This window comes from Scyliorhinus canicula, chromosome 1 (genome assembly GCF_902713615.1).
Source record: "Scyliorhinus canicula chromosome 1, sScyCan1.1, whole genome shotgun sequence".
NCBI lineage: Eukaryota > Metazoa > Chordata > Chondrichthyes > Carcharhiniformes > Scyliorhinidae > Scyliorhinus > Scyliorhinus canicula.
The window spans coordinates 175523832-175551669 of record NC_052146.1 but is presented as its reverse complement, the minus strand read 5'-3'; the positions used below and the strand labels follow the sequence as shown (position 1 = coordinate 175551669).

General features: G+C 51.1%; 2 protein-coding genes and 1 pseudogene across 2 annotated transcripts in view; 1 reads left to right on the top strand and 2 right to left on the bottom strand.

Moving 5' to 3' along the window:
* The first annotated feature begins 325 nt into the window (after positions 1-325).
* On the top strand, positions 326-11969 carry ttll2 (tubulin tyrosine ligase-like family, member 2). Its single transcript, XM_038803164.1, has 2 exons — positions 326-462; positions 9536-11969. The coding sequence occupies exon 2, from the start codon at positions 9559-9561 to the stop codon at positions 11458-11460; it is 1902 nt and encodes a 633-aa protein (XP_038659092.1). The 5' UTR covers positions 326-462; positions 9536-9558; the 3' UTR covers positions 11461-11969.
* Positions 1820-3012, bottom strand: LOC119969510 (annotated as a pseudogene).
* A 7362-nt stretch (positions 11970-19331) lies between the features above and the next one.
* The window catches only part of LOC119962740 (centromere protein J-like), a 168038-nt gene continuing 159531 nt past the window's right edge, over positions 19332-27838 (bottom strand). The window contains exons 16-17 of the mRNA XM_038790792.1: positions 26222-26342; positions 19332-19521 (exon numbers count right to left, since the gene is read on the bottom strand). Of these exons, the coding sequence (XP_038646720.1) occupies positions 19332-19521; positions 26222-26342 (311 nt within the window). The remainder of the gene's footprint in view (positions 19522-26221; positions 26343-27838) is intronic.

Sequence of the window (27838 nt, the reverse complement as noted above, 5' to 3'; positions counted from 1 at the left end):
CTTTGAGGAGAAGAGGTGACCGGTGCTGATTTAACCTGAAGATCACTTATTCCTTAGGCAAAGGGGCAAGGGTGAGAAAGCGGGGTCTTCATGAATAACCTCCCTCTCAGGGGAGGAGGCAGAACTGGATTGAGGGGCCAAATGGCACGTTCTTGTTCTTCCAATTTTCCAGGAGGTGATATCACCAGCACCCAAATTACTGACCTGAAATAACATTTGCCGTTGGCGGCTTCGATCTCACACCTTGGCAGAATATCCAGCGGCTCGAGCTCCCTGACCTCTGACCCGCGGTTCGAACGCCTTCATCCCGGACCCGACTCCACCCCCGCGAACGCTCGGTGACGTCTGGACAGTGACGTACCCGGACGTTGCCTAGCAACCTAGAATACGGTTTCGAACCGTAAAGAATATTTGTCGATCCAGAGACAGGAGGAGCGACTTGCGGAGGCGAGTGAGAGACAGGTAAACGAGAGGGGGTAAGGGGAGGGGAGGGGAGAGGAGAGGGGGTAAGGGGAGGGGAGGAGGGGAGAGGGGTAAGGGGAGGGGAGAGGAGAGGGGGAGGGGGGAGGGGAGGGACGGGGAGAGGAGAGGGGGTAAGGGAGAGGGAGAGGGGGTCAGAGAGGGATTGAGGGAGGGAGAGGGGTAGAGGGGAGAGGGGGTAAGGGGGAGGGAGAGGGGGGTAAGGGGAGGGCTGAGAGAGGGGGTAGGGGAGGTGATGAGAAGAGGGGGTAAGTGGCGGGAGAGGGGAAGCGGAGGGGGTTTAAGGGGAGAGGAGATGGGGGTAAGGGGAGGGGCGAGGGGTAAGGGAGGGGCGAGGGGTAAGGGAGGGGCGAGGGGGTCCGGGAGGGGGGGAGGGGAGAGGGGTAAGGGGAGGGGGGGAGGGGAGAGGGGGTAAGGGGAGGGGGGAGGGGAGAGGGGGGTGAGGGGAGAGGGGGGTAAGGGGAGGGGAGAGGGGGTAAGGGGAGGGGGGAGGGGGGTAAGGGGGGGGGGAGGGGGTAAGGGGAGGGGGGAGGGGGTAAGGGAGGGGGTAAGGGGGGGGAGAGGGGGTAAGGGGGAGGGGGGAGAGGGGGTAAGGGGGGAGGGAGAGGGGGTAAGGGGGAGGGGAGAGGGGGTAAGGGGGAGGGGTAGGGGGGAGGGGGAGGGGGTAAAGGGGGAGGGGAGAGGGGGTAAGGGAGGGGAGAGGAGAGGGGAGAGGGGAGGGGGGGGGGGGGGAGGGGAGGGGAGGGGAGGGAGAGGGGGGAGGGGGGAGGGGAGGGGAGGGGGGGGAGAGGGGGGAGAGGGGGAGGGGGAGGGCAGAGGGGAGAGGGGGGGGGAGGCAGAGGGGGGAGGGGGAGGGGGGGAGAGGGGGGGAGGGGAGAGGGGGGGAGGGGAGAGGGGGGGGGGGAGAGGGGGGGGGGGAGAGGGGGGGAGGGGAGAGGGGGGAGGGGAGAGGGGGGAGGGGGGGAGGGGGGGAGGGGAGGGGAGGGGAGGAGAGGAGAGGAGGGGGGGGGAGGGGAGGAGAGGAGAGGAGGGGAGAGGGGGGGAGGGGGGAGAGGAGAGGAGGGGCGAGGGGGGGAGGGCGAGGGGGAGAGGAGGGGAGAGGGGGGGAGGGGAGGGGAGGAGAGGAGGGGAGGAGGGAGAGGGGGGGAGGGGAGGAGGGGGGGGGGAGGGGAGAGGAGGGGGAGAGGAGGAGGGGAGAGGGGGGGAGGGGAGGAGAGGAGAGGAGGGGAGAGGGGGGGAGGGGAGGAGAGGAGAGGAGGGGAGAGGGGGGGAGGGGAGGAGAGGGGGGAGAGGGGGGAGGGGAGGGGAGGAAGAGGAGGGGAGGAGGGGAGAGGGGGGGGAGGGGAGGGAGGGGGGGGGAGGGGAGAGGGGGAGGGGGAGGAGAGGGGGGGGGAGGGAGAGGGGGGGGAGGGGAGAGGGAGGGGGGGGGGGAGGGGAGAGGGGGGGGGGAGGGGAGGGGGGGGAGAGGAGGGGGGGGGGGAGGGGAGGGGGGAGAGGGGGGGGGGGGGGGGAGAGGAGGGGAGGGGAGGGGAGGGGGGAGGGGAGGGGGGGGAGGGGAGGAGGGGAGGGGAGGGGGAGGGAGGGGGGGGGAGGGGAGGGGGGGGGGGGGGGGGAGGGGGAGGGGGGGGGGAGGGGGGGGGGGAGGGGGGGGGAGGGGGGGGGGGAGGGGAGGGGGGGGGCGGGGAGGGGGGGGGGAGGGGAGGGGGGGAGGGGAGGGAGGGAGGGGAGGTAGGGGAGGGGGGGGAGGGGGGGAGGGGAGGGGGAGGGGGGAGGGGGGGGGGGGGGAGGGAGGGGGGGGGAGGGGAGGGGGGGGGGGGGAGGGGAGGGGGGGAGGGAGGGTGAGGGAGGGAGGGGAGGGGAGGGAGGGGAGGGGAGGGAGGGGAGGGAGGGGGAGGGGGAGGGGGAGGGGAGGGGGGGGAGGGGAGGGGGGAGAGGGGGGGTGAGGGGAGGGGGGGTGAGGGGAGGGGGGGTGAGGGGGGGTGGGGGGGTGAGGGGGGTGAGGGGGGGTGGGGGGGGGTGGGGGGTGGGGGGGGTGGGGAGGGGGGGGGTGGGGGAGGGGGATGGGGAGGGGTGGGGAGGGGGGGGTGGGGGGGGAGTGGGGGGTGAGGGGAGGGGAGGGGGGAGGGGAGGGGGGAGGGGAGGGGGGGATCGTGGGGAGGGGAGGGTGGGGGGGGTGGGGTGGGGTGGGAAGGGGGGCGAGGGGGAGGGGAGGGGGGAGGGGTGGTGGGGGGAGGAGGTGGTGGGGAGTGGGGGTGGGGGGGTGAGGAGGGGAGAGGGGGGTGGGGGAGGGGGGGGGGTGGGGAAGAGGGGGAGGGGAGGGGGGGAGGAGGGGTGAGGGGGGGGTGGGGGGGGGGGAGGAGGGGTGAGGGGTGGGGGGGTGGGGGGTGGGGGGGTGAGGGGAGGGGGGTGGGGGAGTGGGGGGGGTGGGGAAGAGGGGGAGGGGAGGGGGGAGGAGGGGTGAGGGGGGGGGGTGGGGGAGGGGGGAGGAGGGGGTGAGGGGGGGGGGTGGGGGGTGGGGGGGTGAGGGGAGGGGGGGGGTGAGGGGAGGGGGGGGTGAGGGGAGGGGGGGGTGAGGGGAGGTGAGGGAAGGAGGGGGATGGGGAGGAGGGGTAAGGGGAGGAGGGGGGTAAGGGGAGGAGGGCGTAAGGGGAGGAGGGCGTAAGGGGAGGAGGGCCGTTACGGGATAGGAACAAGACAGAGGCAGGAGAGGGGGAGGAGATGGGGTTGAGAGGCAGGATAGGGGGAACATGGAGGAGAGTAGGGGAGGAGGAAGATTGAGGGTGGAAGGCGTAGAGGGAGGGGGTAAGAGGGGATAAGGGGTGAGGGGAGGGGAGAGGGGGTGAGGGGAGGGGAGAGGGGGTGAGGGAGGGGATAGGGGTGAGGAGAGGGGGTGAGGGGAGGAGAGAGGGGTGAGGAGAGGGGGTGAGGGGAGCAGAGAGGGGTGAGGGTGAGAGGGGGTAAGGGGAGGGGAGGGGAGAGGGGGTAAGGGAAGGAGCGGGGGTAAGGGGTGATGGGGGTAAGGGGGAGGGGAGAGGGGGGTAAGGGGAGGGGGTAAGAAGGGGAGGGGGGTGAGGGGAGGAAGGGGGTAATGGAAGGGGGGTGAGGGGGGTAATGGGAGGAGGGGGGTGATGGGAGGGGTGAGAGGGGAGGGGGTAAGGGGAGGAGGGGGTAAGGGGAGGAGGAGGGGTCAGGAGAGGAGGGGGAGGGGGTATGGGGAGGAGGGGAGTAAGGAGGGAGGGGAGTAAGGGGGGAGGGGAGTAAGGGAGGGAGGGGTTAAGGGTAAAGGGAGGGGGGTAAGGGGAGGAGGGGGTAAGGGGAGGGGCGTAAGGAGAGGAGGGGGTACGGGGACGGGACAGAGAAGGCAGGAGAGGGAGGGGAGGAGATGGGGGTTGAGAGGCAGGATAGGGGAAACAGAGGGGGAAACATGGAGGAGAGATGGGGACGAGGAAGATTGAGGTGGAAGGCGTTAGAGTGAGGGGGTAAGGGGGGTGAGGGGAGAGGTGTTGAGGGAGGGGGTTAGGGGAGGGGAGAGGGGAAAGGGGAGGGGAGGGGAGAGGGGAGAGGGGGTAAGGGGAAGGGACAGGGGATAAGGGGAGGGGAGGAGGGGGGTAAGGGGAAGTGGTAAGGGGAGGGGAGAGGGGAAGGGGCGAGGGGAGGGGTGAGGGGGAGAGGAGAGGGGTGAGGAGGGGTGAGGGGGGAGGGAGTATGGGGAGGAGGGCGGAGGGGGGATGGGGAGGAGGGTGAGGAGGGGAGGCGGTAAGGTAAGGGGAGGGGGTAAGAGGAGGGGATGAGGGGGTAATGGGAGGGGGGTAAGGGGAGGAGGGGGTAGGGGAGGGGGTAAGGGGAGGAGGGGAGGGGGTAAGACGGGGGAGGGGGTAAGTGGAGGAGGGGGAGGTTGTAAGGGGTAAGGGAGGGAAGGTTGAGGGGGAGGGGGTAAGGGGAGGAGGGGGTATGGGGAGGAGGGGGTATGGGAGGGGGGGTAAGGGGAGTAGGGGAGGGGAGGAGGTGGGGGGTAGGGGTAAGGGAGGGAGGGTTGAGGGGAGGGGGTAAGGGGGGAGTGGGTAAGGGGAGGAGGGGGTAAGGGGAGGAGGGAGTTAAGGGGAGTAGGGGAGGGGGAGGAGGAGGTGGGAGGGGGGTAAGGGGAGGAGGGGGGAGGGGGGTAAGGGAGGGGGGTAAGGAGGGATGGGGTAAGGGGGAGGGGGTAAGGAGGGATGGGGTAAGGGGGGAGGGGTAAGGGGAGGGTGAGGGGGGTAAGGGGAGGGGAGGGGGAGAGGGTGAGGGGGGGAGAGGGTGAGGGGGAGGGATGAGGGGAGGGGAAGGGGGAGGGGTGGGGAGAGGGGGACGGGTAAGGGGAGGGGTGAGGAGGGGGGTGAGGGGGTAAGGGGAGGAGTGGGGTAGGGGTGTGGGGCAATGGGAGGAGGGGGGTGAGGGGAGGAGGGGGTAGGGTCGGGGGTAAGGGGAGGAGGGGGGTAGGGGGAGGAGGGGGGTAGGGGAAGGGCGTAGGGGAGGAGGGGGAGTGGGTAAGTGAGGGGAGGAGGGGGAGTGGGTAAGTGAGGGGAGGAGGGGGAGGGGTAAGGGATGGAGGGGGTGAGGGGGTAAGGGGAGGAGCGGGGAGGGGGTAAGTGGAGGAGGGAGAGGGGATTAGGGGAGGAGGGGGAGGGGGTAAGGGGAGGAGGGGGTAAGGGGAGGAGGGGGTAAGGGGAGTAGGGGGGAGGGGGTAAGGGGAGTATGGGGAAGGGGAGTAGGGGAGGGGGTAAGGGGCGGAGGTGGGAGGGGGTAAGGGGAGGAGGTGGGAGTGGGCAAGGGGGGAGGGGGTGGGGGGAGGGGGTAAGGGGAGGGGGGTAAGATAAGGGGAGAGGGGGGTGAGGGGAGGAAGGGGGTAATGGGAGGGGGGTGAGGGGGGTAAGGGGAGGAGGGGGGTAATGGGAGGAGGGGGCGATGGGAGGGGTGAGAGGGGTAAGGGGAGGAGGGGGTAAGGGGAGGAGGGGGAGGGGGGTAAGAGGGGGAGGGGAGTAAGGGGAGTGGGAGGGGGGAGGAGGGGTGGGGGTGAGGGGGTGGTGATGAGAGGAGGAGGGGGTGGGGGTAAGGGGAGGAGGGGGTAAGGGGAGGAGGGGTGGGGGTAAGGGGAGGAGTGGGGAGGGGGGTTAGGGGAGGAGGGGGTAAGGGGAGGACGGGAGGGGGGGTGAGAGGAGGAAGGAGAGGGGAGGGGGGTAAGGGGAGGAGGGGGGTAAGGGGAGGAGGAGGGGTCAGGAGAGGAGGGGTATGGGGTAAGGGGAGGGGGGTATGGGGAGGAGGGGAGTAAGGAGGGAGGGGAGTAAGGGGGGAGGGGAGTAAGGGAGGGAGGGGGTAGGGGTAAGGGGAGGGGGGTAAGGGGAGGGGGGTAAGGGGAGGAGGGGGTATGGGGAGAGGGGGTATGGGCAGGAGGGGGTAAGGGGAGGAGGGTGTAAGGGGAGGGGCGTAAGGGGAGGAGGGGGTACTGGGACGGGACAGAGAAGGCAGGAGAGGGGGAGGAGATGGGGGTTGAGAGGCAGGATAGGGGGAAACAGAGGGGGAACATGGAGGAGAGTAGGGGAGGAGGAAGATTGAGGGTGGAAGGCGTAGAGGGAGGGGGTCCAGGGAAGTGATAGGGAGAGGGAGGTGATGTGACCATCAATTCACTCGGAACACGATTGGAAGTAAACTGTGGTTTTAATAGTCTTACAAATGAGCCTGCCTGCGACCAGAAGAACTGAGGGCAGGCTCACACGGCTGCCGCACTTTATACTTCTGGTAGTTGGAGGGGCCATGGGCAGAGCCGAGGGTGGAGCCCTGTACAAGCTCCTCATCTCCCCCTATGGGCAGAGCCTCGCAACGGCTCACAGACAGAGCCCACAAGGACACAATACCATACAATACAATACAGTGTGAATTACATTCACCACATTCACCCCCTGTAAAAAAATCAAGTCCGGTGGGGGTGACGGGTCCACAGGTTGAGCCGGTCCGATGGCCGAGTCGTCCTTTGGGATCGGCGGAGCACCGGTGTTGCAGCCTTTTCGGGTGGCTGGGTGGTGACGGTCGGTGTGGGTATGGGTGTGGACTCCGGGGGTGTTTTGGTCCGAGCTCCATTCCTGACTGGTGCGACGGGCGAAGGGGGGGGCGCAGGAAACCTATAGGTGCGGGGGTGTGGGCAGGAAGCCTACAGGCGCGAGGGCGCAGGGCGTGGGGGGTTGGGTGGGGTGTAGTGTGAGGGGTACCTCGGCGGTGGTGGTGGTAGTGGTGGATCCTGCAGGCGCCAGGTCCCGGAGGGAAACGGTATCTTGGCGGCCGTCGGGGAATTCAATAAAGGCGTAGTGTGGGTTTGAATGTAGCAGTAGTACCCTCTCTACTAGCGGGTCCGTTTTGTGTGTCCGGATGTGCTTCCGGAGGAAAACCGGGCCCGGTGTCCTCAACCAAGATGAGAGCGAAGCCCCCGTGTTAGTGCCCCTAGGGAAACAAATAATCGTTCGTGAGGGGTCTGGTTGGTGGCAGTGCACAGGAGGGACCTAATTGCATGGAGCGCGTCAGGGAGGACCTCCTGCCAGTGGGAAGTCGGGAGACTCCTGGACTGTAGGGTCAATAGGAAGGTCTTCCAGACCGTCGTGTTCTCCCTCTCCACCTGCCCGTTCCCCCTGGGGTTGTAGCTGGTAGTCCTGCTCGAGGCGATGCCCTTGTCGAGCAGGTACTGACGCAGCTCATCACTCATGAAGGACGAACCCCTGTCGCTGGGTACATAGCTGGGGAAACCGAACAGGGTGAAGACACTGCAGGGCTCTGATGACTGTACGGGAGGTCATATCGGGGCACAGGATGGCAAAGGGGAAGCTGGTGAATTCGTCTATGACGTTGAGGAAGTACACATTTCGATTGGTCGAGGGGAGTGACCCTTTGAAATCGGTGCTCAGGCGTTCAAAGGGCCGGGATGCCTTTACCAGGTGGGCCTTGTCTGGTCTATAGAAGTGCAGTTTGCACTTCACGCAGATCGGGCAATCCCTGGTGATGGCTTTTACCTCCTCGGTGGAGAAAGGCAGATTTCGGGCTTTGACGTAGTGGGCGAGCCGGATGGCAGAGGTCGTTGTGGATAGCCTTCAGGCGGTCGTCTTGCGCGCTGGCGCATGTGCCGCGGGACAGGGCATCTGGGGCTCATTGAGCTTCTCAGGTCGATATATGATGTCATAATTATAGGTGGAGAGTTCGATCCTCCACCGCAAGATTTTGTCATTTTTTATTTTGCCTCTTTGCGAGTTGTCGAACATGAAGGCAACTGATCGTTGGTCGGTGATGAGGGCAAACACGATTGGAAGTAAACTGTGGTTTTAATAGTCTTACAACTGAGCCTGCCTGCGACCAGAAGAACTGAGGGCAGGCTCACACGGCTGCAGCACTTTATACTTCTGGTGGTGGGAGGGGCCATGGGCGGAGCCGAGGGTGGAGCCCTGTACAAGCTCCTCATCTCCCCCTATGGGCAGAGCCGCGCAACGGCTCACAGAGCCCACAATACCATACAATAAAATAGTGTGAATTACATTCACTACAGGAGGAAAGGGACGAAACCTAGAGAGGGAAGGGTTGGAGGGCAGAGAAGGGAGGAAGTGAAGAGGGACGTGGGCGGGGGAAGGACCGACTGATAGGGGAGGGGTTTGTGGGAGGGGAGCGTGGGAGAGGAGATTGTGTGGGGGGAGTGGGAGAAAAGGTGGATGAGGGGAGTTGGGGGCTTGAAAGAGGGGAAGGGAAGAGGGGAGTGTGAGTGGCGGAGCAGAGGGAAGCCTGGAGGCGGTGCGCGTGAAGGGAGTGGAGCCTGGAGGAGGTGAGTGTGAAGGGAGTGGAGCCTGGAGGAGGTGAGTGGTGGGGATCTGAGGATAGCAGAGCATGAGGGGAATGGAGCCTGGACGAAGGGAATGTGAGGCTAGGGTCCCTAGAGGAGGCAAATGTGGGGGGGGTTGGGAGGAGTGGTCGTGTGGGGAGATGGAGGAGGGGAGGGGACAAGTGAACTGAGTCAGCTGCTCTCAGCTACTGCAACATTCAACCGGACTTGGCTTTTTCTAATTTCCGAGTAATCAAGTTAATTTGCGTTGTTGTTAAAATGCTGTGTTGTTCATGGAGGTGGGGCGAATGCTTATGATTGCTAATATTATTGTTATTTTTGGTATTTTACTATGGTGCGTTATTGTTGTATAAATTCAAAATTTTTCAATAAAAATTATTAAAAAAAAAAAAGAACATCCATTTGATGAGATTTGCATTGGTATCTACCAATGGGCAGGTAACTGAGGTTACCTCTGCGTTTCTGCCAACATCTGAAGCTCCAGTATCCTTGGTACAACTGCTGTGAGGAATTTTGAGACCTTGATGTATATAAAAAGAATTGAGGATAAAGTGGACAGTGAGGCATGACACCAGAACATGGTGCTCAGGTCAGGTATACGGGTATGTAAATCTTTAAATTGTAGCTAGTTATTCTTGTTTTTATATCTTCGTGCTCAACTCTTGGAGAATATAGTGAAACACTGGAAGGATTTATGTGCTGATTAGTAGCCTGATTGACAATGCTCTTTCCATGACCATAATCTCTTTGTACCAGTCACTTTGGGTGGGGGGGGTTGTGGTTGGTAGTAGTAGTCATTTATGTGGGAGGGGGTGATAGTCCTTTATAAGATGACAGGATTTATGGGCTCCTATTGTCCATACAAAAAGGGCAGGGAGCCACCTATACCCATCAGGTATCATTAGAATTCAGAGCCAATACCCATTCCTCACACTTTTGTACAGTCTGGAACAGATGTACAACTCTGCATCCCCTGACTCTTGAGGTGGAATGGTACTACAGCACCAAGCGCTCATTCCACTCTAACTAGTGGGGCAGGGAGCCTCATTATTGGCTGGACTGGATTATTGTATTTTTAGATTAATTTAAGTCAAAAAAGTTTTCAAATTCATTTCCCTAACAATAGATTGTATTCGCCTTAGCAATGCATTTCAGTGTTTTGATATTGGAATATTGTTAACCATTTTTTCCTCCCTTCCTTTCTGTCTTAAGGGGCAGCAAAATTGCATAGAACCATGGCATATAACTATGAATCAGAAGACCTAACTAAGTCATTGGTCTTTCGACTCCATGAAGGCACCCCTGAAATTGTCCGTGATGTTCTCCTTGAGCGTGGCTGGATAGAATATGATGAGGAAGAACAGGATGAGAATGACTGGAACTTATATTGGCGATCTGGTTTTTCTAATGCAGAGTATGAAAATATTATGCCTTGGCAAAGACTGATACACTACCCAAAGATCATAGGCATAACTCGAAAGGACAATCTTGCTCGTAATTTAAAACGTATGTCAGGGATTTATGGCTCAACAACGTATAACTTTAGCCCAACAGCTTTCATTCTTCCCAATGATTACACCAAATTTGTTGCTGAGTATACAAAAGACAAGAAGGCAAATGGTGGGAAGCTTGGGTACTGGATATGCAAGCCTGTTGATCTCTCCCGTGGTAGGGGAATATTTATATTTCAAGATATTAAAGATTTGACTTACAGTTGTTCTGTTATAGTGCAAAAGTACATCAGCAATCCCCTTCTCATCTCTGGTTACAAATTTGATTTGAGAATCTATGTTTGTGTCACTAGTTTCTGTCCATTGATAGTTTATATTTACCAAGAAGGTCTGGTAAGGTTTGGGACAGAAAAATATAGTCTTGCATCTTTAGACAATGTGTATGCTCATTTAACAAACACTAGCATCAATCGATTTGGACCTTCCTACACAATGGATAAAGAGAGGGTTGGTTCAGGATGCAAATGGACAATGAGCCAATTCCGTGCTTTTCTGCATAGTCTTAATATAAATGAATTGCTCATGTGGCAGAGAATAAGCAATATTGTGACAATGACTCTTCTCACAATTACTCCCTCTATTCCGTCCCCTCCTAATTGTCTTGAGCTCTTTGGCTTTGATATCCTAATAGATGACAACATAAAGCCTTGGCTTTTAGAAGTAAATTATAGTCCAGCCCTAATTGTAGACTGTAATGCTGATGTGATAGTGAAGAAAGGATTATTATACGACCTTATTGATCTGCTGAATTATAAAGAGGTAGATACATTACGCCAACGTGGTTACCCAAGTCCATGGAAATATAATGCACATTCTCGGGACCATCCTTCCTTTCTTGTAACAAACTCATTTAGAAAAGTACTGCCTCTTCACTCCAATACTTCTAAAAAAGCATTTATGAACCCTTTGAAAGAATCATGGACCACTACCCCTAATAATTCGCTGTTAGACTGCCACAGAAGTTGTAGTCGCTCCAACATGTACAACCAAGGTGAGGAGCAGGAGATGGACTCCCAAAAAGCAGAAGAGGAAAGCAAATCCCTTAGGGTCAGCAAACAGCAGTTCTCTCACTTTCCACATTTCACTGTGGATAATTCTGGGAAAAATATCAAAAAGGAATGTGCAAGGAATGCGAAGCTTATTAAATCACTGCCCAAGAAAACTGTGACTTCACAGTTGAGAGAAAAGATGAACAAAAGTTACATACGTGCACAGAATCCAACGTACCAGGTAATGTTGGAAACAAGAACTGCACGGTCTGATGGATATTTTCGTAAAATGGGTCCACGGTTCTCTTCAGTTAACTTCCAAAGATATGAACTAGCATCCTTCCCTCAGTACAGCATTTCAGATGTTGACAAGAAGCCAATGAACCGTATAGGTGACTTTATACTAACATTTCCATTCAATGAAGTGACACTGAAGGCTTCTCGGAACCCTTTAAACTTAAGGACAATAATGCAAGAATTGCAGAAGATGCAGAAGATAATACAGGAACCAAAGGGTGCAAAAAGAAAAAGTGTCCCACGTCTGTCTGTCTCTTTTGATAGAAAAGATTGTTTTGGTTCTTTCCTGTGGGGGCCACGCAACCCCCCATTGCTTAGTGAATACTGCTTTCAAAACTAAATGGTTAAACTTTTGTCTTAACCCCAGTTGCTTCAATTTTATTCGTGACTTTTTCATTTAAAAAGAAGTTTACAGGTATTGTCTAATTTATGTGTCTGGGAATCAGAATAAACTATTAGGTGCTATTGAGTCGGTCATCACAAGTGATAGAAACAAATTTTGTTTTCGCACAGTATTATTACACTACAGTTGTAAACATGACAGCACAAAGAAAATGTGTTAACTAGAGTGATATCATGTGCTATACTGTAATCATATAACTAGTATGTGAAATAACCTTAATGTTCTACTTATTTACAATAATGTGATGCAGTACACTTCGTGGGCATTTCCTAATTATTATTGTAGTATAGTGCTTGAAATCTTATGCTGGAATAAATCTTTAATAATCCAACCTTTAACCTGATTCATTGCATTGTGTAATTTTGGTTGTAATACTTTTTTATGACAGCTGTAAGATTGAGTGAATAATAAACTTAATTGAATAAAAAAATTACATTTATTCTGTACACTGCATGTTTTCATTCTCCTGTAATCCAAGTAAACAGTTTTAAAAATGCACTGATTTCCTTAAATTAGATCTAAATTTCCCACACATTTGAAATACAACTGTGTGTGATACAAATTACCATACAAGTTTAAAAATATTCTTTGTCAACTACACCAGTTCACTTGCTACAGTACAACCACCAATTCCATTGTCCTCTGTGCTCATTGTTTCAGGCTAAACCAAACTCCCGGGAGTCCAATTTGGCCGTGAACTCAGTTTTCAACTTCATATTCTCATTAACCAAACAATGAGGATGATGCAAATTGCCTATAACGTGACATATTTAAGCTAACAGAATGAGCAGGCAGATAGAGTCATATAGATAAGTGTGAGGTAATGCATTTTTGCAGAAGGGACTTAATTTGACATTTCTAAAGAGAATGTAGGATCGGAGAGACTTGGAGGGTACTTGTGCTTAAATCTGTAAAGGTGGAAGGATGTTGAGAGAGTGGGTGGCAAATCATATGGGATCTTGGGTTTCACAAAGAGAGGGATTGAGCATAAAAGCAGGAAAATTATGGTGAACCTCAATAAATCTCGGGTTAGATCCCAACTGTAATATTGCTTCTAGCTCTGGTCAGCATACTGTAGGAAGTATAGTAAGAGGTCTGACAACACCAGGTTAAAGTCCAACAGGTTGTTTCGAATATAGCAAGTATGTGAGGGTCCTTGAGACGGTGCAAAAGAGATTTACCAGGATAGTTCCAGGGATGGGGGAATTTTAGTTACAAGGGGTGGAATTTTCAGGTCATGCTGACTAAACTTTTGTAAGTCTCTTGCGTTCCGATGAAGGGCAACAAATGCATGGGAAAAGCACTGCCTGCAACTTGCCCTCCAAGCCATATACATCCTGATTTGGGACAATATTGCTGTTCCGGAGAGCAGATTCATGGGAAGTCCACCACCTGCAACTTGCACTCCAAGTCATCCACCATCTTGACTTGGGACTATATCTCTGTTCCTTCACTGTGACTGGGTCAAACCCTGGAATGTTCTCCCTAACAGCACTGTGGGTGTACCTACACTATATGGATTACAGTGGTTTAAGAAGGAGGCCATTTGGCTCTGTGCTGACCCGTTGAATTAGCACAGCGAGCTGCTTTTTGTGCACAGCATTAGCATTAAATCATGCCCAATGTATTATTAGGCTAAAAATAAACATAATCCAGACTGGAAATTTTAACATAAATTTAATAAATAACAATAATTTTCTTGACATAAATGCAAATGCACAGCCTTATGGGCATTACTTTATTTGACCAACAAATTTGAAATATTTTGAGCTACAGTAAAGGTGAGGACAGCATTACATATCTCTTTGCTGCTTATTTACAAGACTATATATTTCCATAACTCCTTGGAGCTAGAGTAGAGTTGTGGGGGGGGGGGGAAGGGGATCGTCATTAGCAGGAAGTCAAGCTGGTGCAACAGCCATGTTGGGTATACATTGGGGATCAGCTAACCTGCTCATGCATGCTGGAGACTCCAGCACCTGTGGAGGGCTGCAATGTTGAGGGTGCAACACAAACCATCCATATGATTTCAATAAATGAAAAGTTGAGAACAACAACAGATTACTGTCAACCAATTAAACTGCTTTAAAGGGAAAACTATCTTTTGCTTTACACAGATACAGAAGTAAATTGTGGATTCTGTTATTAAAGCACTTCTAATCTTTATCTAATATTTACATTTTACAAAGATTAAGTTACACAGTAAATAAAAATTGCATGAAGTATAAATCAAACAGTAATACATTCATACATTTCTTTTATAGTCCAGAGTGGTTTTCTCTACAATATCACCAAACAATTTCATATGTGATATTTAGAGATGTTACTGTAAGTCTTTATGGCAAAAAGGGAGTTTTAATCTGTTTAAGTGTTGTGATCTGAAGTTATTTAAATCCCAGCTCTTCAAAATGAAAGAAAAAATATTGAAACCATCAGTTAAGAGTTTAAAAAACATTCTCTGTTCAACTACTTTGACTGACAGGCCATTTGGTGTAAGTTAGAAAGTAAAACCATCTGTTCCTGCAGTTTCAATACAGTTCTTGGTTGAGATTTCCAATTATTACAGCTGAGGTCATTATGAATATTTGGCTGAGTTTACCAATTTAAATATAAACATTTTAAACATCATTTGGATTTTTATCCAGTATTCTGTTTAAAAGTTGAATTGCTGAACTGAAAAATGAGTAACTTGTGCATTGGGATAAATTATGATAGGGTGATACTGTAAAACAGACCATACTGGATCAACCACACACATCTCTCGAATTTTCAATTACCATTGAAGTCAAATTAATTTTAAATGGGGCCTTGCAGGGATCCCGATCTGCAGCTTTGATGCACTCTAATTAATGACTAACAATTGAAGACTGCCCCCTGACAAAATTCAGCAGAGGGCTCAGCTCCATTTCGCCACTGCAGAAGCGTACGGAAGCCTAACCTTGGTGATTGCCACACATGCTGATAATAAATAAGAATAATTAAAATCAGGAGAGAAGTACCAGGCTGCTGATCCAATATCAGAAATGAAAATTACCCCAACTGAGTCTGTCGGTTCCACATGCATGGTGATTACATCAGGTAAGGTAAAGTCACCATAGTCCCTTGGGAACCACTGAAATTAATTTGATAGTTTTTTTTTCCCTTAAGTACAATTTTTCCAAGTCTCTCAAGTTTGCTATCAAAAGATAACATCAGCTGCACGGCCAGATTACGGCCACACCGCCCGCACACCATTGGCCACCAGCAATTCTGGTCCTGCCAATGTCTACGGCATTTTGAGTGGCTCGCCAGTCTCGCCGCCAGAATAGCCACCACAGGGGAGTCGCTTTTAGCGAGACCAGAAGACCTTGTCAGCAGGAGGGGCTGGAAAATCGTGTGACTTTGACCGTCGTAAAATATTCCAAGATGCATCACAGGATTTGACACTACAGAAATTTATTTTAGGACAGGTGATCCAAAGGACCTTCCAAGAGATCATTTTAGTGGAATATCTAAATGGAAAGAAAGAACAAGAGACAGAGAGATTTAGGGAATTAATTCAAGAGTTTAGGGCCTAGCTAGCTGGAGGTAAGGGGCTGAATTCTCCACTGTTGGGATTCTCCATTTTGCTAGGGGTTTCCAGAAGGCATGAGGCTACCACACAATGGGAAATTCCATTGACCAGCCGGCGAAACGGAGATTCCCGATGGCGTGCCGCACCAGGAATCTGGTTCAGCGGGACGGAGAAATCCGCCCAAGATGTGTAGAAAGCCAGAATTGGAGGAATGCAGAAGCAGTGGAGGAGGGTAGAGAGAGAATGATGAGATCAAGGAGGTACTTGAAATGAAAATGAAAATCGCTTATTGTCACGAGTAGGCTTCAATGAAGTTACTGTGAAAAGCCCCTAGTCGCCACATTCCGGCGCCTGTCCGGGGAGGCTGGGCTACTTAAATAGAAGGATGAGAATTTCAATATCAAAGTGCGTGATATGGATGGAGTTGGGCTGACTCCGAAGACCTTTAAAACATTTGGCAGGACCTGGATATGGAGGTCGTGCCTCCATTTCCAATAGGACCCGGTCCTGGATTCTCCATCAGCGGGATCCTCCATTTCGCCGGCAGTGCACTCCCGCCTGTGGATTCCCGGCAGCGGGGGGGGGGGGGGGGGGGGGGGGGGGGGGGCGTACAATGGGAAACCCCATTGGCCGGCTGTCGGTATGGAGAATCCCACTGCCAACAGGGGCATCCGCTCCACTTTTACTAGTCCAAGGGCCTTATCCTGGATGTGGGGGTCACAAATGTATGGAATAGATGTAAGTGTTCTTGACGTGCAGATAAGGTCTGTTTAAGTATTGTGATCTGAAGTTATTTAAAACCCAGCTCTTTAAAATGAAAGAAAAAATACAGAAACCATCAGTTAGAGTTTAAAAAACATTCTCTGTTCAACTACTTTTGACTGACAGGCTATTTGGCGTAGGTTAGAAAGTAAAACCATCTGTTCCTGCAGTTTCAATACAGTTCTTGGTTGAGATTTCCAATTGGTTATTATTACAGCTGAGATCATTATGAATATTTGGCTGAGTTTCAAGAGCACTTATCTCAGTGGTGTGAGGGACTATTGGGATTTTAAATCTTTTAATGGGTTTTGTTAATTACATTTTTCTACATAAAGCACGTATGAGTGAGAGCTCTACTAGATTGCTAGAAGTTTATTTATTTTTTTATCTCCACATGGTCTCTGAGGTCTTCCCTTGGTGCATGTTGGATATGTGGCTATGGAGGTGGCATGAGTTGGCATGGAAAGGACATGGGAGTATGAGGGGGTTTGGGGGTTGGTGGGGGCACCAGTTGGCATGGAGGGTGGGGGGGGGGGGGTGAGAGAAAAGGTCTAGAGAGCCTTATTAACCTCTAAAACAATTGGGATAAAATCCCAGAGAACCAAGGTAGACCTTCTAACCAGCCCACTCCTATCCCCTGTGATCACCTACAATCTGCTTCTGGGGTTGTTGAGCCCAATTTCATCCTGCTGCCTCCTCCCCAGAGTGAAAATTGGGCCTATTAAGGCCCTTTAAACAGACATGGGTCTGCCCGTCGGGAAATTTCCTAACTTGAACCATTTACCTTGGTAGTGACAAAAGTGGTGCTGATCCAGGGACCAGTGTAGGCTAGCAATCATTGAGGTGGTGATTGAAAAGGATTTCATGCGAGTTAGGATGTAGGTAGCTTTGGATGAGCTGATGTTAATATAGGTAGAAGATATGTTGCTGTCAAAAGAACACTGGAGTAGTCAAATCTGGATGTAACAGTGACAAATATTGTGCTCATTCCATACTTCTTTTGCTCTGGTTATCCAGCAGTTGCCATCTTGTGTACAATCCATTTTTCAAAAATATTTAATTGAAGAACAATATAATGAAAACTCAGTTTTCACCATGGGTATTTTTAAAAATTATGGTCAAAATATATTAATATCTAATTGCTGAAGCTGTAAAACTTGCCACAGAATAAGTTACTAGTTACAAATCTTACATACTTTACATAACATCACAGCTGTGGACTGACTGCTAGTTTAATAGGTGTCCATGTGCCATAGTTTAATTATCAACAGGAACCACTTTTGTGATGCTGTGTAGGCTCATGTGTAACCACTTTAAAGGTCCAATCATTTTGGGTTTATGTTTTTGAATGATTCATCTCAGGAAATGAAATGTAAAATTAGGCAGAGTGGTTTATTTGTTCGTGGGATGTGGATAAAGAACATAAGAACGTAAGAACTAGGAGCAGGAGTAGGCCATCTGGCCCCTCGAGCCTGCTCTGCCATTCAATTAGATCATGGCTGATCTTTTGTGGACTCAGCTCCACTTTCTGGCCCGAACACCATAACCCTTAATCCCTTTATTCTTCAAAAAACTATCTATCTTTAACTTAAAAACATGTAATGAAGGAGCCTCAACTGCTTCACTGGGCAAGGAATTCCATAGATTCACAACCCTTTGGGTGAAGAAGGATATCACTGGCAAAAGCCTGTGTTTATTGTCCATCCTTAATTGTCATTGGATAGGTGGTGGTGAGCTGCCTTCTTGAATGTCTGCAATCCTTGTGGTGAAGATACACCTGTTAGGAAAGGAGTTTCAAGATTTGGACCCAGTGACGAAGAAGAAAGGATGGTGTGTTGCTTGGAGAGGAACATGCAGGTAATAGTGTTAACATTGGCCTGATTGCCTTGACCCTCTAGGTGGCAGACTTCACAATTTTGGAAGGTGTTGTTGAAGAAGCCTTGGAGAATGGCTGCACTGCAGTCACGGTGAAGGACGGGAATATTTAAGATGGTGGATGGGGTGCCAATCAAGTAGGCTGTTTTGATCTGATGGCATTGAGTGTTGTTTGAGCTACATTCATCCAGGCAAGTAGATAAGAATCATCACACTCCTGACTTGTGCCTTGCGAGGCTTTGGCGAGTCTGAAGGCGAGTTAATTGCTGCAGAATTGCCAGCCTCAGACCTGCTCTTGTAACCACAATATTTATATGGCTGGTTCCATTGAGCTTCTGGTCAATGTGATCACCAGGATGTTGATGGTGGGGGATTCAGAGAGGGTAATGTCACTGAATATCAAGCAGAGGTAGTTAGACCCTCCCTTGTAAGGGGGGGGGGGGGATTGTCAATACCTGGTACTTGAGTGGCACGAATATTACGTGCCATTTATCAGGCAAAGCCTAAATATTGTCCACATCTTGCTGTAGGCATGGCTGCTTCATTATCGGCGGTGCTGCAAATGGAACTGAACACCCAGTTGGGCTGAATGGCTTGTTTCTGCACTATACATTTGATGTAATTTAAGTAATTCTATGTAAAGGGTGTACAAAAACATTCTAAAAATTAATATTTTTGAGATTAATTATTTTCCCTGGTAGCTTTCACTTTACTGTGAGGTCCTGTGTTCTCAAAGTTTCTCATTTGTTTTTGTGATTGTGCACAGTGTGTTGCATGTGATGAAAATTTGAAAAAGAATATCTTATTATGTATAGCGAATGAAGGTCATAAATGTACGATAACTATAGAGTAAAACAATAACAACATCATAATAGATCTGGCTGGTTGTGTGCCTGATGGTTTTATCACACAACATCCCATCTCCATCTGGCCCACCCAGTTCATAAACAGCTCTATTGTCCTTCTCAAATATTTTTATATTTAAAAACAAAAATGAAAAATCTAACTTTAATGTCCCTTTGATTTTTCTTCCAGATTGTTTGGAACAGCTCCCTTTAATAAGGGACTCTGGGAGGCCAAGAGGGTGACAGCCCTACATCAGGATATTTTCAATCTGTTTTTTTTTCTAACTAAAGCTCATTCTCTGTACACAGAAAGATGCACTGTTTATCCAAGTCAACAAATTTGTTAAGCAAATATGCGGCTCAGATCCTGAGTAAGGGTGGTTTGATGGCACAACGGTTAACACTGCTGCCTCACACTCCAGGGTCCGGGTCCTGGGTGACTGTGCGGAGTCTGCATGTTCTCCCAGTGTCTGCGTGGGTTTCCTCCAGGTCTCTGGTTTCCTCCCACAGTCCAAGAATGTATGGGTTACAGGGATAGGGCAGGGGAATGGGCCTGGGTGGGGTGCCCTATTGGAGGGTTGGTGCCCTCCTTCTGCACTGTAGGGGTTCTATATTTTGTAGTGAATACAAATCTTTAGAAAAGAATTGAAATTAGGATGAAATCGCTGGATTGATTTTCTCTAACACAAGAGGATTGCAACTCTTTCCTACCACTCCTACCCCTCAAATCCTACACAAACATTCAATATGGTAGAAAACAGATGCCTCATAAGTCACTTTTTATCCAGAATGATATTTCCTTCTTTGTCTTTTATTCGGACACGTCCTGTGGAGTACTTTGTTTCCTGCCGCCCGTTAGAATACACAGTCTTTATGGTTCCATCAGGGTACTCCCTGCGTTTATACTGGGACGTGTGGATCTCCCTCTGCCCATTGTTGAATTCAATCATTTTATCTCCATTTCTAAGAAAAAAACAAATGTTCAGAAACCAAACACATTGATTGTGGTACTTGAACACCAAAATAGTAACTTTTTGGGAAAGAAAACATAAAGGTTGTGTGTGTAATATTGACATGGTTAATATTGACATCCGGGTGCTCCGGTTTCCTCCCACAGTCCAAAGATGTGCGGGTTAGGTGGATTGGCCATGCTAAATTGCCCGTAGTGTAAGGTTAATGGGGGGATTGTTGGGTTACGGGTATACAGGTTACGTGGGTTTAAGTGGGGTGATCATTGCTCGGCACAACATCGAGGGCCGAAGGGCCTGTTCTGTGCTGTACTGTTCTATGTTCTATGTTCTATGGTTCCTTTATCAGGGCACCATTAGGTACTGATGAACTAAAAGCTTTTAGCCAATCTCTTACAAGGACAACAATCCTGCAGTTTAACCAGCCTGTACTTAAATGGCAATGGAGAAAAAGGAGAAAATGGATTATCTATCAGTAATCTGAGGAATGGAGAATCCATGTGAAGATTCATGGCTGCAGCAGACAGTTGAGATCATTTGTGTGGCAAGGCATGGAGGATTTCAAAGCAAGGATGTTGAATTAAGTTAGTTCACTGAGTCACAGAGAATCGGTGGAGTTCGGGAAAGATAGAAATGGCAGGGTGTAGTGTCCACAGGAGAGGATGTACGTTGTGAGGTTTGTTTGCTTCCAAGTGAATAGCCGAGGAAGTAATCTTTCCAATACATGAATATATTACATTTGGAAATTATTTAACCATCAATATGTTGTGAAAGCAACAAAAGTAGGGGAGGTACCGGAGGACAGCTAATTCGATTCCACTTTTCAAGAAGAGTGGTAGAGATAAATCAGGAAATTACAGAACAGTGAGTCTCAGTTCAGTGATTGGGAAACTATTGAATAAAATTCTGAAGGATTCTCACTTGGTAAGGCAGGGTTTGATCAGGGACAATTAGCATGGCTTTGTCAGAGGGAGGTCATGCCTAACAAATTTGCTTGATTGAAGAGGTGACCAGATGTATAGATGAGGGTAGTGCAGTTGATGCCATTAATATGGATTTCAGCAATGCCTTTGACACCACATGGGAGACTGATAAAGGTAAAAGCACATGGCATCCAGAGTAAGGTGGCAAGTTGGGTCCTAATTTGGCTTAGTGATAGGAGACAGAGTGTAGTGATCGAAGGCTGTTTGTGTGACTGGAGGCTGGTGTCCAGTGGCTTACCACAGGGATCAGTGCTGGGTCCCTTACTGTCTGTGATTTGTACAAACGATATCGAAGAAAATGTGGGGAGGATGACAAGGAAGTTTGCAGATGACACGAAGATTGGCCGGGTAGTTGACAGTGAAGAAGAAGATCTTAGGTTACAGGTGGATATAGACGGAATGGTCAGATGGGTAGATCAGTTGCACATAGAATTTAACCCTGAAAAGTATGAGGTGATGCACTTTGGAAGGAGTAACATGACAAGGGGGTATTCAATGGATGGCAGGGCATGAGGAAACTCAGAGGAATCTTTGGGTTCTTGTCTGCAGATCCTTGAAGGCGCAGGACAGGTTAATAAGGCAGTTAAGAAGGCATACGGAGGGGTGGGATGTGCCCCCCGACCAGGCTGATCACCTGGAACGTTAAGGGACTGAATGGGCTGGTTAAGAGGGCGCGGGTGTTCGCGCACTTGCGGGCCCCGAGGGCAAACGTAATTATGTTGCAGGAGACACATCTGAAAGTGTCTGACCAGACCAGGCTAAGGAAGGGCTGGATTAGCCAAGTCTTCCACTCGGACTTGGACTCGAAGTCCAGAGGGGTGGCAATCATGATCAACAAGCGCGTGCAATTTGAGGCAGAGGGCATATCCGCAGACAGGGGGGGGCAGATACCTGATGGTACGGGGCAGACTGGAGGGGAGAAGAGTGGTGCTGGTGAATATATATGCCCCGAACTGGGATGACGTGGACTTCATTAAAAGAGTGCTGGGGAAGATCCCGGACTTGGATTCTGGTAGGCTAATAATGGGAGGGGACTTTAACATGGTCCTTGACCCGACTTTGGATCGGTCGTGTCCCAGAACGGGTAGACTCTCAGCAATGGCAAGGGAGCTGAAAGGGTTTATGGAGCAAATGGGGGCAGTGGACCCCTGGAGAGAGGGACAGCCAACAGGAAGGGGCTACTCGTTTTCCTCGCACGTCCATAAAGTATATTCCAGGATAGATTTCTTTGTACTAAGCAGGGACTGTATGGGGGAGGTAAAGAACACGGAATACTCAGCAATTACCATTTCAGACCATGCCCCGCATTGGGTGGACCTGCAGTTCGGGGGAGCGAGTTATTAACGCCCGCAATGGAGGCTAGATGTGGGACTGCTTTCGGAGGAGGGGATCTGCGAGAGGCTTCGGAAATGTATAAAAAATTACCTGCAGGTGAATGACACTGGGGAGGTCTCAGCGGCGACCGTGTGGGAGGCGCTAAAGGCAGTAGTGCGGGGGGAGCTGATTTCAATTGGGGCCCACAGAGCCAAGGCAGACCGGGCAGAGATGGACAGATTGGTCAGGGAAATGGGTCGGATAGATGAAGAGCACGCGGAGTCCCCGGGGGAGGTTTTACTCAGGGAGAGGCAGAGACTACAGGCGGAACTGGGGGCACTATCCACGAGCAGGGCCGTGGAACAGCTTAGGAAGGCGAGGGGAGTGGTGTACGAGTATGGGGAAAAGGCCAGCAGACTGTTAGCGCAGCAACTCAGGAGGAGGGAGGCGGCCAGGGAAATAGGTAGAGTGAGAGACGAGGGGGGGCGCAAAGTGGAGTATCCGGCAGAATTGAATAGGGTATTCCGGGACTTCTATCGTAAGCTGTATACTTCGGAGCCGCCAGAAGAACCAGAGGGGATGAAAAGGTTTCTGGATGGGTTAACATTCCCAACAGTTGGGGGGGGGGGCGAGTGGAAGAGCTGGGGGCCCCGATTAGAGTAGAGGAGGTATTGGGGGGCCTAAAGGCCATGCAGTCGGGGAAGTCCCCGGGGCCGGATGGATACCCAGTAGAGTTTTATAGGAAGTTCTCTGAGCTGGTGGGCCCGGTCTTGGCGAGGGTTTTCAATGAGGCAAGGGACAGAGGGACCCTGCCGCCGACAATGTCACAAGCCACCATATCTCTGATATTGAAGCGGGGTAAAGACCCGGAGGTGTGCGGGTCCTACAGGCCAATCTCCCTGATTAATGTAGACGCCAAGCTCCTGGCAAAGGTACTGGCGGGGAGAATGGAGGACTGTGTACCGGAGGTGATTGGGGAGGATCAAATGGGGTTCGTGAAAGGTAGGCAACTGGCGGCCAATCTGAGGAGATTGCTCAATGTGATAATGATGCCCCCGGCGGGTAGAGAGGTGGAGGTAGTGGTGGCAATGGACGCGGAGAAGGCCTTTGACCGGGTGGAGTGGGACTATCTATGGGAGGTGCTCGGACGGTTTGGGTTCGGGGAGGGATTGGTGGATTGGATCAAATTATTATATCAGGCCCCGAGGGCCAGCGTCAGGACCAACAGAGAAGTGTCGGAGTACTTTAGGTTGTACCGAGGGACCAGGCAGGGCTGCCCGCTCTCCCCACTGCTGTTTGCGCTGGCCATAGAGCCGCTGGCGATTGCGCTGAGAGCCGCAGAGGGTTGGAAGGGGATGGTGAGGGGCGGGGTTGAACACAGGGTTTCTTTTTATGCAGACGACCCTCTCCTGTACGTGTCGGACCCAGTGGCCGGGATGGGAACTATACTGGGAATGCTGAGGGAGTTCGGCCAGTTCTCAGGATACAAATTAAATACGGTCAAGAGTGAAATGTTTGTGGTCCAGGCAAGGGGCCAGGAGAACAGATTGAGAGGGCTACCGTTTAGGCTAGTTGAGGAAAATTTCCGGTATTTGGGAATCCAGGTGGCACGAGACTGGGGCAGGCTGCATAAGTTAAATTTGGCCAGGGTGGTGGAGCAAATGAAGGGAGAGTTTCGGAGATGGGATGCACTCCCGCTGTCGCTGGCAGGGAGGGTGCAGACTGTAAAGATGACAATCCTCCCTCGATTTTTGTTTATTTTTCAGTGCCTCCCAATCTTTATCCCACAGTCCTTCTTCAAAAGAGTTAACGGGCTGATCATGAGCTTTGTCAGGGCGGGAAAGTCTCCGCGGGTGAAGAAGGCGATGTTGGAGAGGAACCGCAGCGAGGGAGGGCTGGCTTTGCCGAGTCTGGTCAATTATTACTGGGCGGCCAACATCGCTATGATAAGGAAGTGGATGGTGGGTACGGAGTCTATTTGGGAGCAGGTGGAGGCGGCTTCGTGCAGGGGCTCCAGCTTGGAAGACCTGGTCACGGCTCCTCTACCGCTGCCGCTGGCCAAGTATACCACCAGCCCGGTAGTGGTGGCGACCCTGCGGATATGGGGCCAGTGGAGGAGGCATGTGGGGGAGATGGGGGCGTCTGTCTGGGCGCCAATCTGCGACAACCATCGGTTTGCCCCCGGCAGTATGGATGGGGGGTTCCGAGTATGGCGGCGAGCAGGGGCGGGAAGGGTGGGTGATATGTTCCTGGAAGGGAGCTTCGCGAGTTTGAGGAGCTTGGAGGAGAAATTTGGGTTGGTGAGGGGAAATGATTTTAGATACCTACAGTTGCGGGACTTTGTTCGTAGACAGGTCCCATCTTTCCCACGCCTCCCGCCAATGGGGATCCTCGACAGAATAGTCTCTAGGAGGGAAGAAGGGGAGGGCAGAGTCTCAGGCATATATAAGGTGCTTATGAGGGAGGAAGGTTCCCAGACAGAGGAACTGAAACTTAAATGGGAGGAGGAGATAGGCGGGGAAATGGAGGATGGGCTGTGGGCAGAGGCCCTGAGTAGGGTAAACTCGTCCGCGACATGTGCTAGGCTCGGGCTGATCCAATTTAAGGTCGTTCACCGGGCCCATATGACGGTGGCTCGGATGAGCAAATTTTTCGGGATAGAGGACAAATGCGCTAGGTGCGCGGGAGGACCAGCAAACCATGTTCACATGTTTTGGGCATGCCCTGAGCTGAGGGGGTACTGGGAGGGATTTGCGGGGGTCATGTCCCAGGTGCTAAAAACAAGAGTGGTGATGAGTCCAGGGGTGGCAATTTTTGGGGTTTCGGAAGACCCGGGCGTCCAGGGGGAGAAAGAGGCCGATGTGCTGGCCTTTGCTTCCCTGAAAGCCCGGCGACGAATATTATTGGCGTGGAGGGACTCAAAGCCCCCGAAGACTGAGTGGTGGCTTGCGGACATGTCGAGTTTCCTGGGGATGGAAAAAATTAAGTTTGCCTTGAGGGGATCTGTGCAGGGGTTCACCCGGAGGTGGCAACCATTTATTGACTTCTTTGCAGGAGAGTGAGCGTCAGCAGGGGGGTGGGGGGAGGGGTAGAGTAGAGTAGGAGGGAAAATATGGCGGGTAGTACCGGTGGGAGAGGAGCGGGCTTGTGCAATATGTTACGATGGAAGTATTGAAAGTACGTGCACATTTTTGCCTTTTTTGCTTCCTTTCTGATGATGTCTGTAACTGTTTATAAAGCCAAAAACTACCTCAATAAAATTGTTTATTAAAAAAAAAGAAGGCATACGGAGCACTTGCCTTTATCAGTTGTGGCGTGGACTATAAGAACAGGGAGGTTATGCTGGAGCTATACAGGATTTTGGTTAAACTACAGCTGGAGTACAGTGTTCAGTTCCGGTCACCGCACTTTAGGAAGAATGCGATTGCACTGGAGAGGGTGCAAAGGAAATTCAGCAGAAAATTGCCTGCGATGGAGCATTTTAGCTATGAAGAGAGGCTGGATAAGCTTGGGCTCTTTTCTTTGGAGCAGAGAAGGCTGAGAGGGGCATGATTGAAGTGTATAAGATTATGATGGACATGGACAGGATGGATAGAAAGCAGTTGTTCCCCTCAGTTGAAGGGACAATGACAAGGGGGCATCAATTTAAGGTGAAAAGCAGTGGATTAAGAGGTGATTTTAGGAAAGTATTTTCCACCCAGAGGTGCCTGGAGGATAGCTGAGGCAGGAAACTTCACAATCTTTAAAAAGCAGTTGGATGAACACTTGAAATGCCATACCATTCAAGGCAATGGGCCAAGCACTGGGAAGTGGAATTAGTGTGGATTTAGAGTAATTTTTTGCAGGCTTGATGAACTGAAGGGCTTCTTCTGTATTGTATAATTCTGTGGATTTTGATAAGAAACTATGAATACCTCCAAGCAACAATGTACATAACAAATCATGAACAATCAGTTAACAAGGAAAAGCTATTAATTATAATTTGGATTGGATAGGTGGCAGTGCAGGAGTCTGATCGTTCTCCCTGTGTCTGCGTGGGTTTCCTCCGGGTGCTCCGGTCTCTGCCCACAAGTCCCGAAAGACATGCTGGTTAGATCATTTGGACATTCTGAATTCTCCCTCCGTGTACCCGAACAGGCACCGGAATGTGGTGACTAGGGGATTTTCTCAGTAACTTCATTGCAGTGTTAATGTAAGCCTACTTGTGACAATAATCAAGATTATCAGGAATAAAAATGGATCGCAGGCAAGAGTCAAAGGCATATACACCTGAACATGCAACAACTCAGAGAGAATAGGAGAAAAATACACTTGGTTACACAGGGGAATAGAAGAGGAACACAATTCACCAGGAAAATAGCAGAGAGACACACAATTCAACACTGAAAATACACTTACTTCTGCAGATTCACTATTGTTCCATCTGGGAATATGCTCTTTTCATGACCATCAGGAAAAAGATGTTTGACTGTCTGGTCTGGAAATAGTATTTCCTTCTTACCATCAGGGTAATGCTTTTCTGAAAGACAAGAAATAATGTATCACCAAGATCATAAGAGAACTGTCATTTGAAAACATGAAAATGCAAGAACTAATAGTGTTGGAGTGGACCAACATGACTTGCCAATTTTCGGTTTCATCACATTTGACACCAATCCCACCCAACCAGGGAGTTCCCTGTTTTCACAGGTTCTCGATTGACTTGCGTTGGAAGTATATTTATGTGAATATCAGGTGCAAAGACATGCTTGTATCAGAATGTCAACTTGGCTTTGAGTTAATAGTTCATGAATTCAAACTTTACTTCAGGCGATGAATAATCTAGGTTGACATTTCAGTGCAGTACTGAGGGAGTACTACATTGCCTTTAAGGTTAGATGATTATTTTGGCTGTCAGCCTTTTCAGATAGGTGTAAATATTTCCTATTGCACTGTTTAAAGAGGAGTATTGAAATTCTCCGAATCAAACACCGTCATCAAAACATTTATTTTTTTGCTTGAATTCAATATCAATGTAATTGAGTATCACATATGTCTTACAACAGAAAAGTGATGATGTTTAGAAACACATTTATTGTTTGTATTGCTGACACCTATCCACCCCCCCCCCCCCACTGCTTTACAGTCCCCCATAACTGTATAAATCTGACCCCATTTCCAGTTCTCTCCAGCTTTGTCAAAGAGTCATCCAGACTCAAAACGTGAGCACCCTTTAAATGGAAGTCTATTTTCAATGTCTCACAGTTGATTAGTTTTCTGACATACAAGTCTGAATTTTCCAATATATGTAAATGTTCTGATCAGATGCAAATTTTTACCAGATGTTGTACCCAATTTTTATGTAGTCAGCTTATGATCATAGTTATGCATAGAATCATAGAATTTACAGTACAGGAGGCCATTCGGCCCACTGTCTGCACCAGCCCTTTGAAAGAGCACCCTACTGAAGCCCACATCTCCTCCCGATCCCTGTAACCCAGTAACCCCACCTAACCTTTTTGGACACTAAAGGCAATTTATCATGGCCAATCCGCCTAAACTGCACATCTTTGGACTGTGGGAGGAAACCAGAGCATCCGGAGGAAACCCACGCACACACAGGGAGAACGTGCAGCTCCGCACAGACAGTGACCCATTTGGACATAGAATCATAGATTTTACAGTGCAGAAGGAGGCCATTCGGCCCATCGAGTCTGCACTGGCTCTTGGAAAGAACACCCAAGCCCACATCTCCACCCGATCCCCGTAACCCAGTAACCTCACCCAACCTTTTTGGACTAAGGCAATTTATCATGGCCAATCCACCTAACCTGCACATCTTTGGAGTGTGGGAGGAAACCAGAGCACCCGGAGGAAACCCACGCACACACGGGGAGGATGTGCAGACTCCGTACAGTCAGTGACCCAAGCCGGGAATCGAACCTGGGACCCTGGAGCTGTGAAGAAACTGTGCTAACCACTGTGCTACCATGCTTCCCACTGTGCTACAGGGCTGACATGTGGAAGATACGTGCT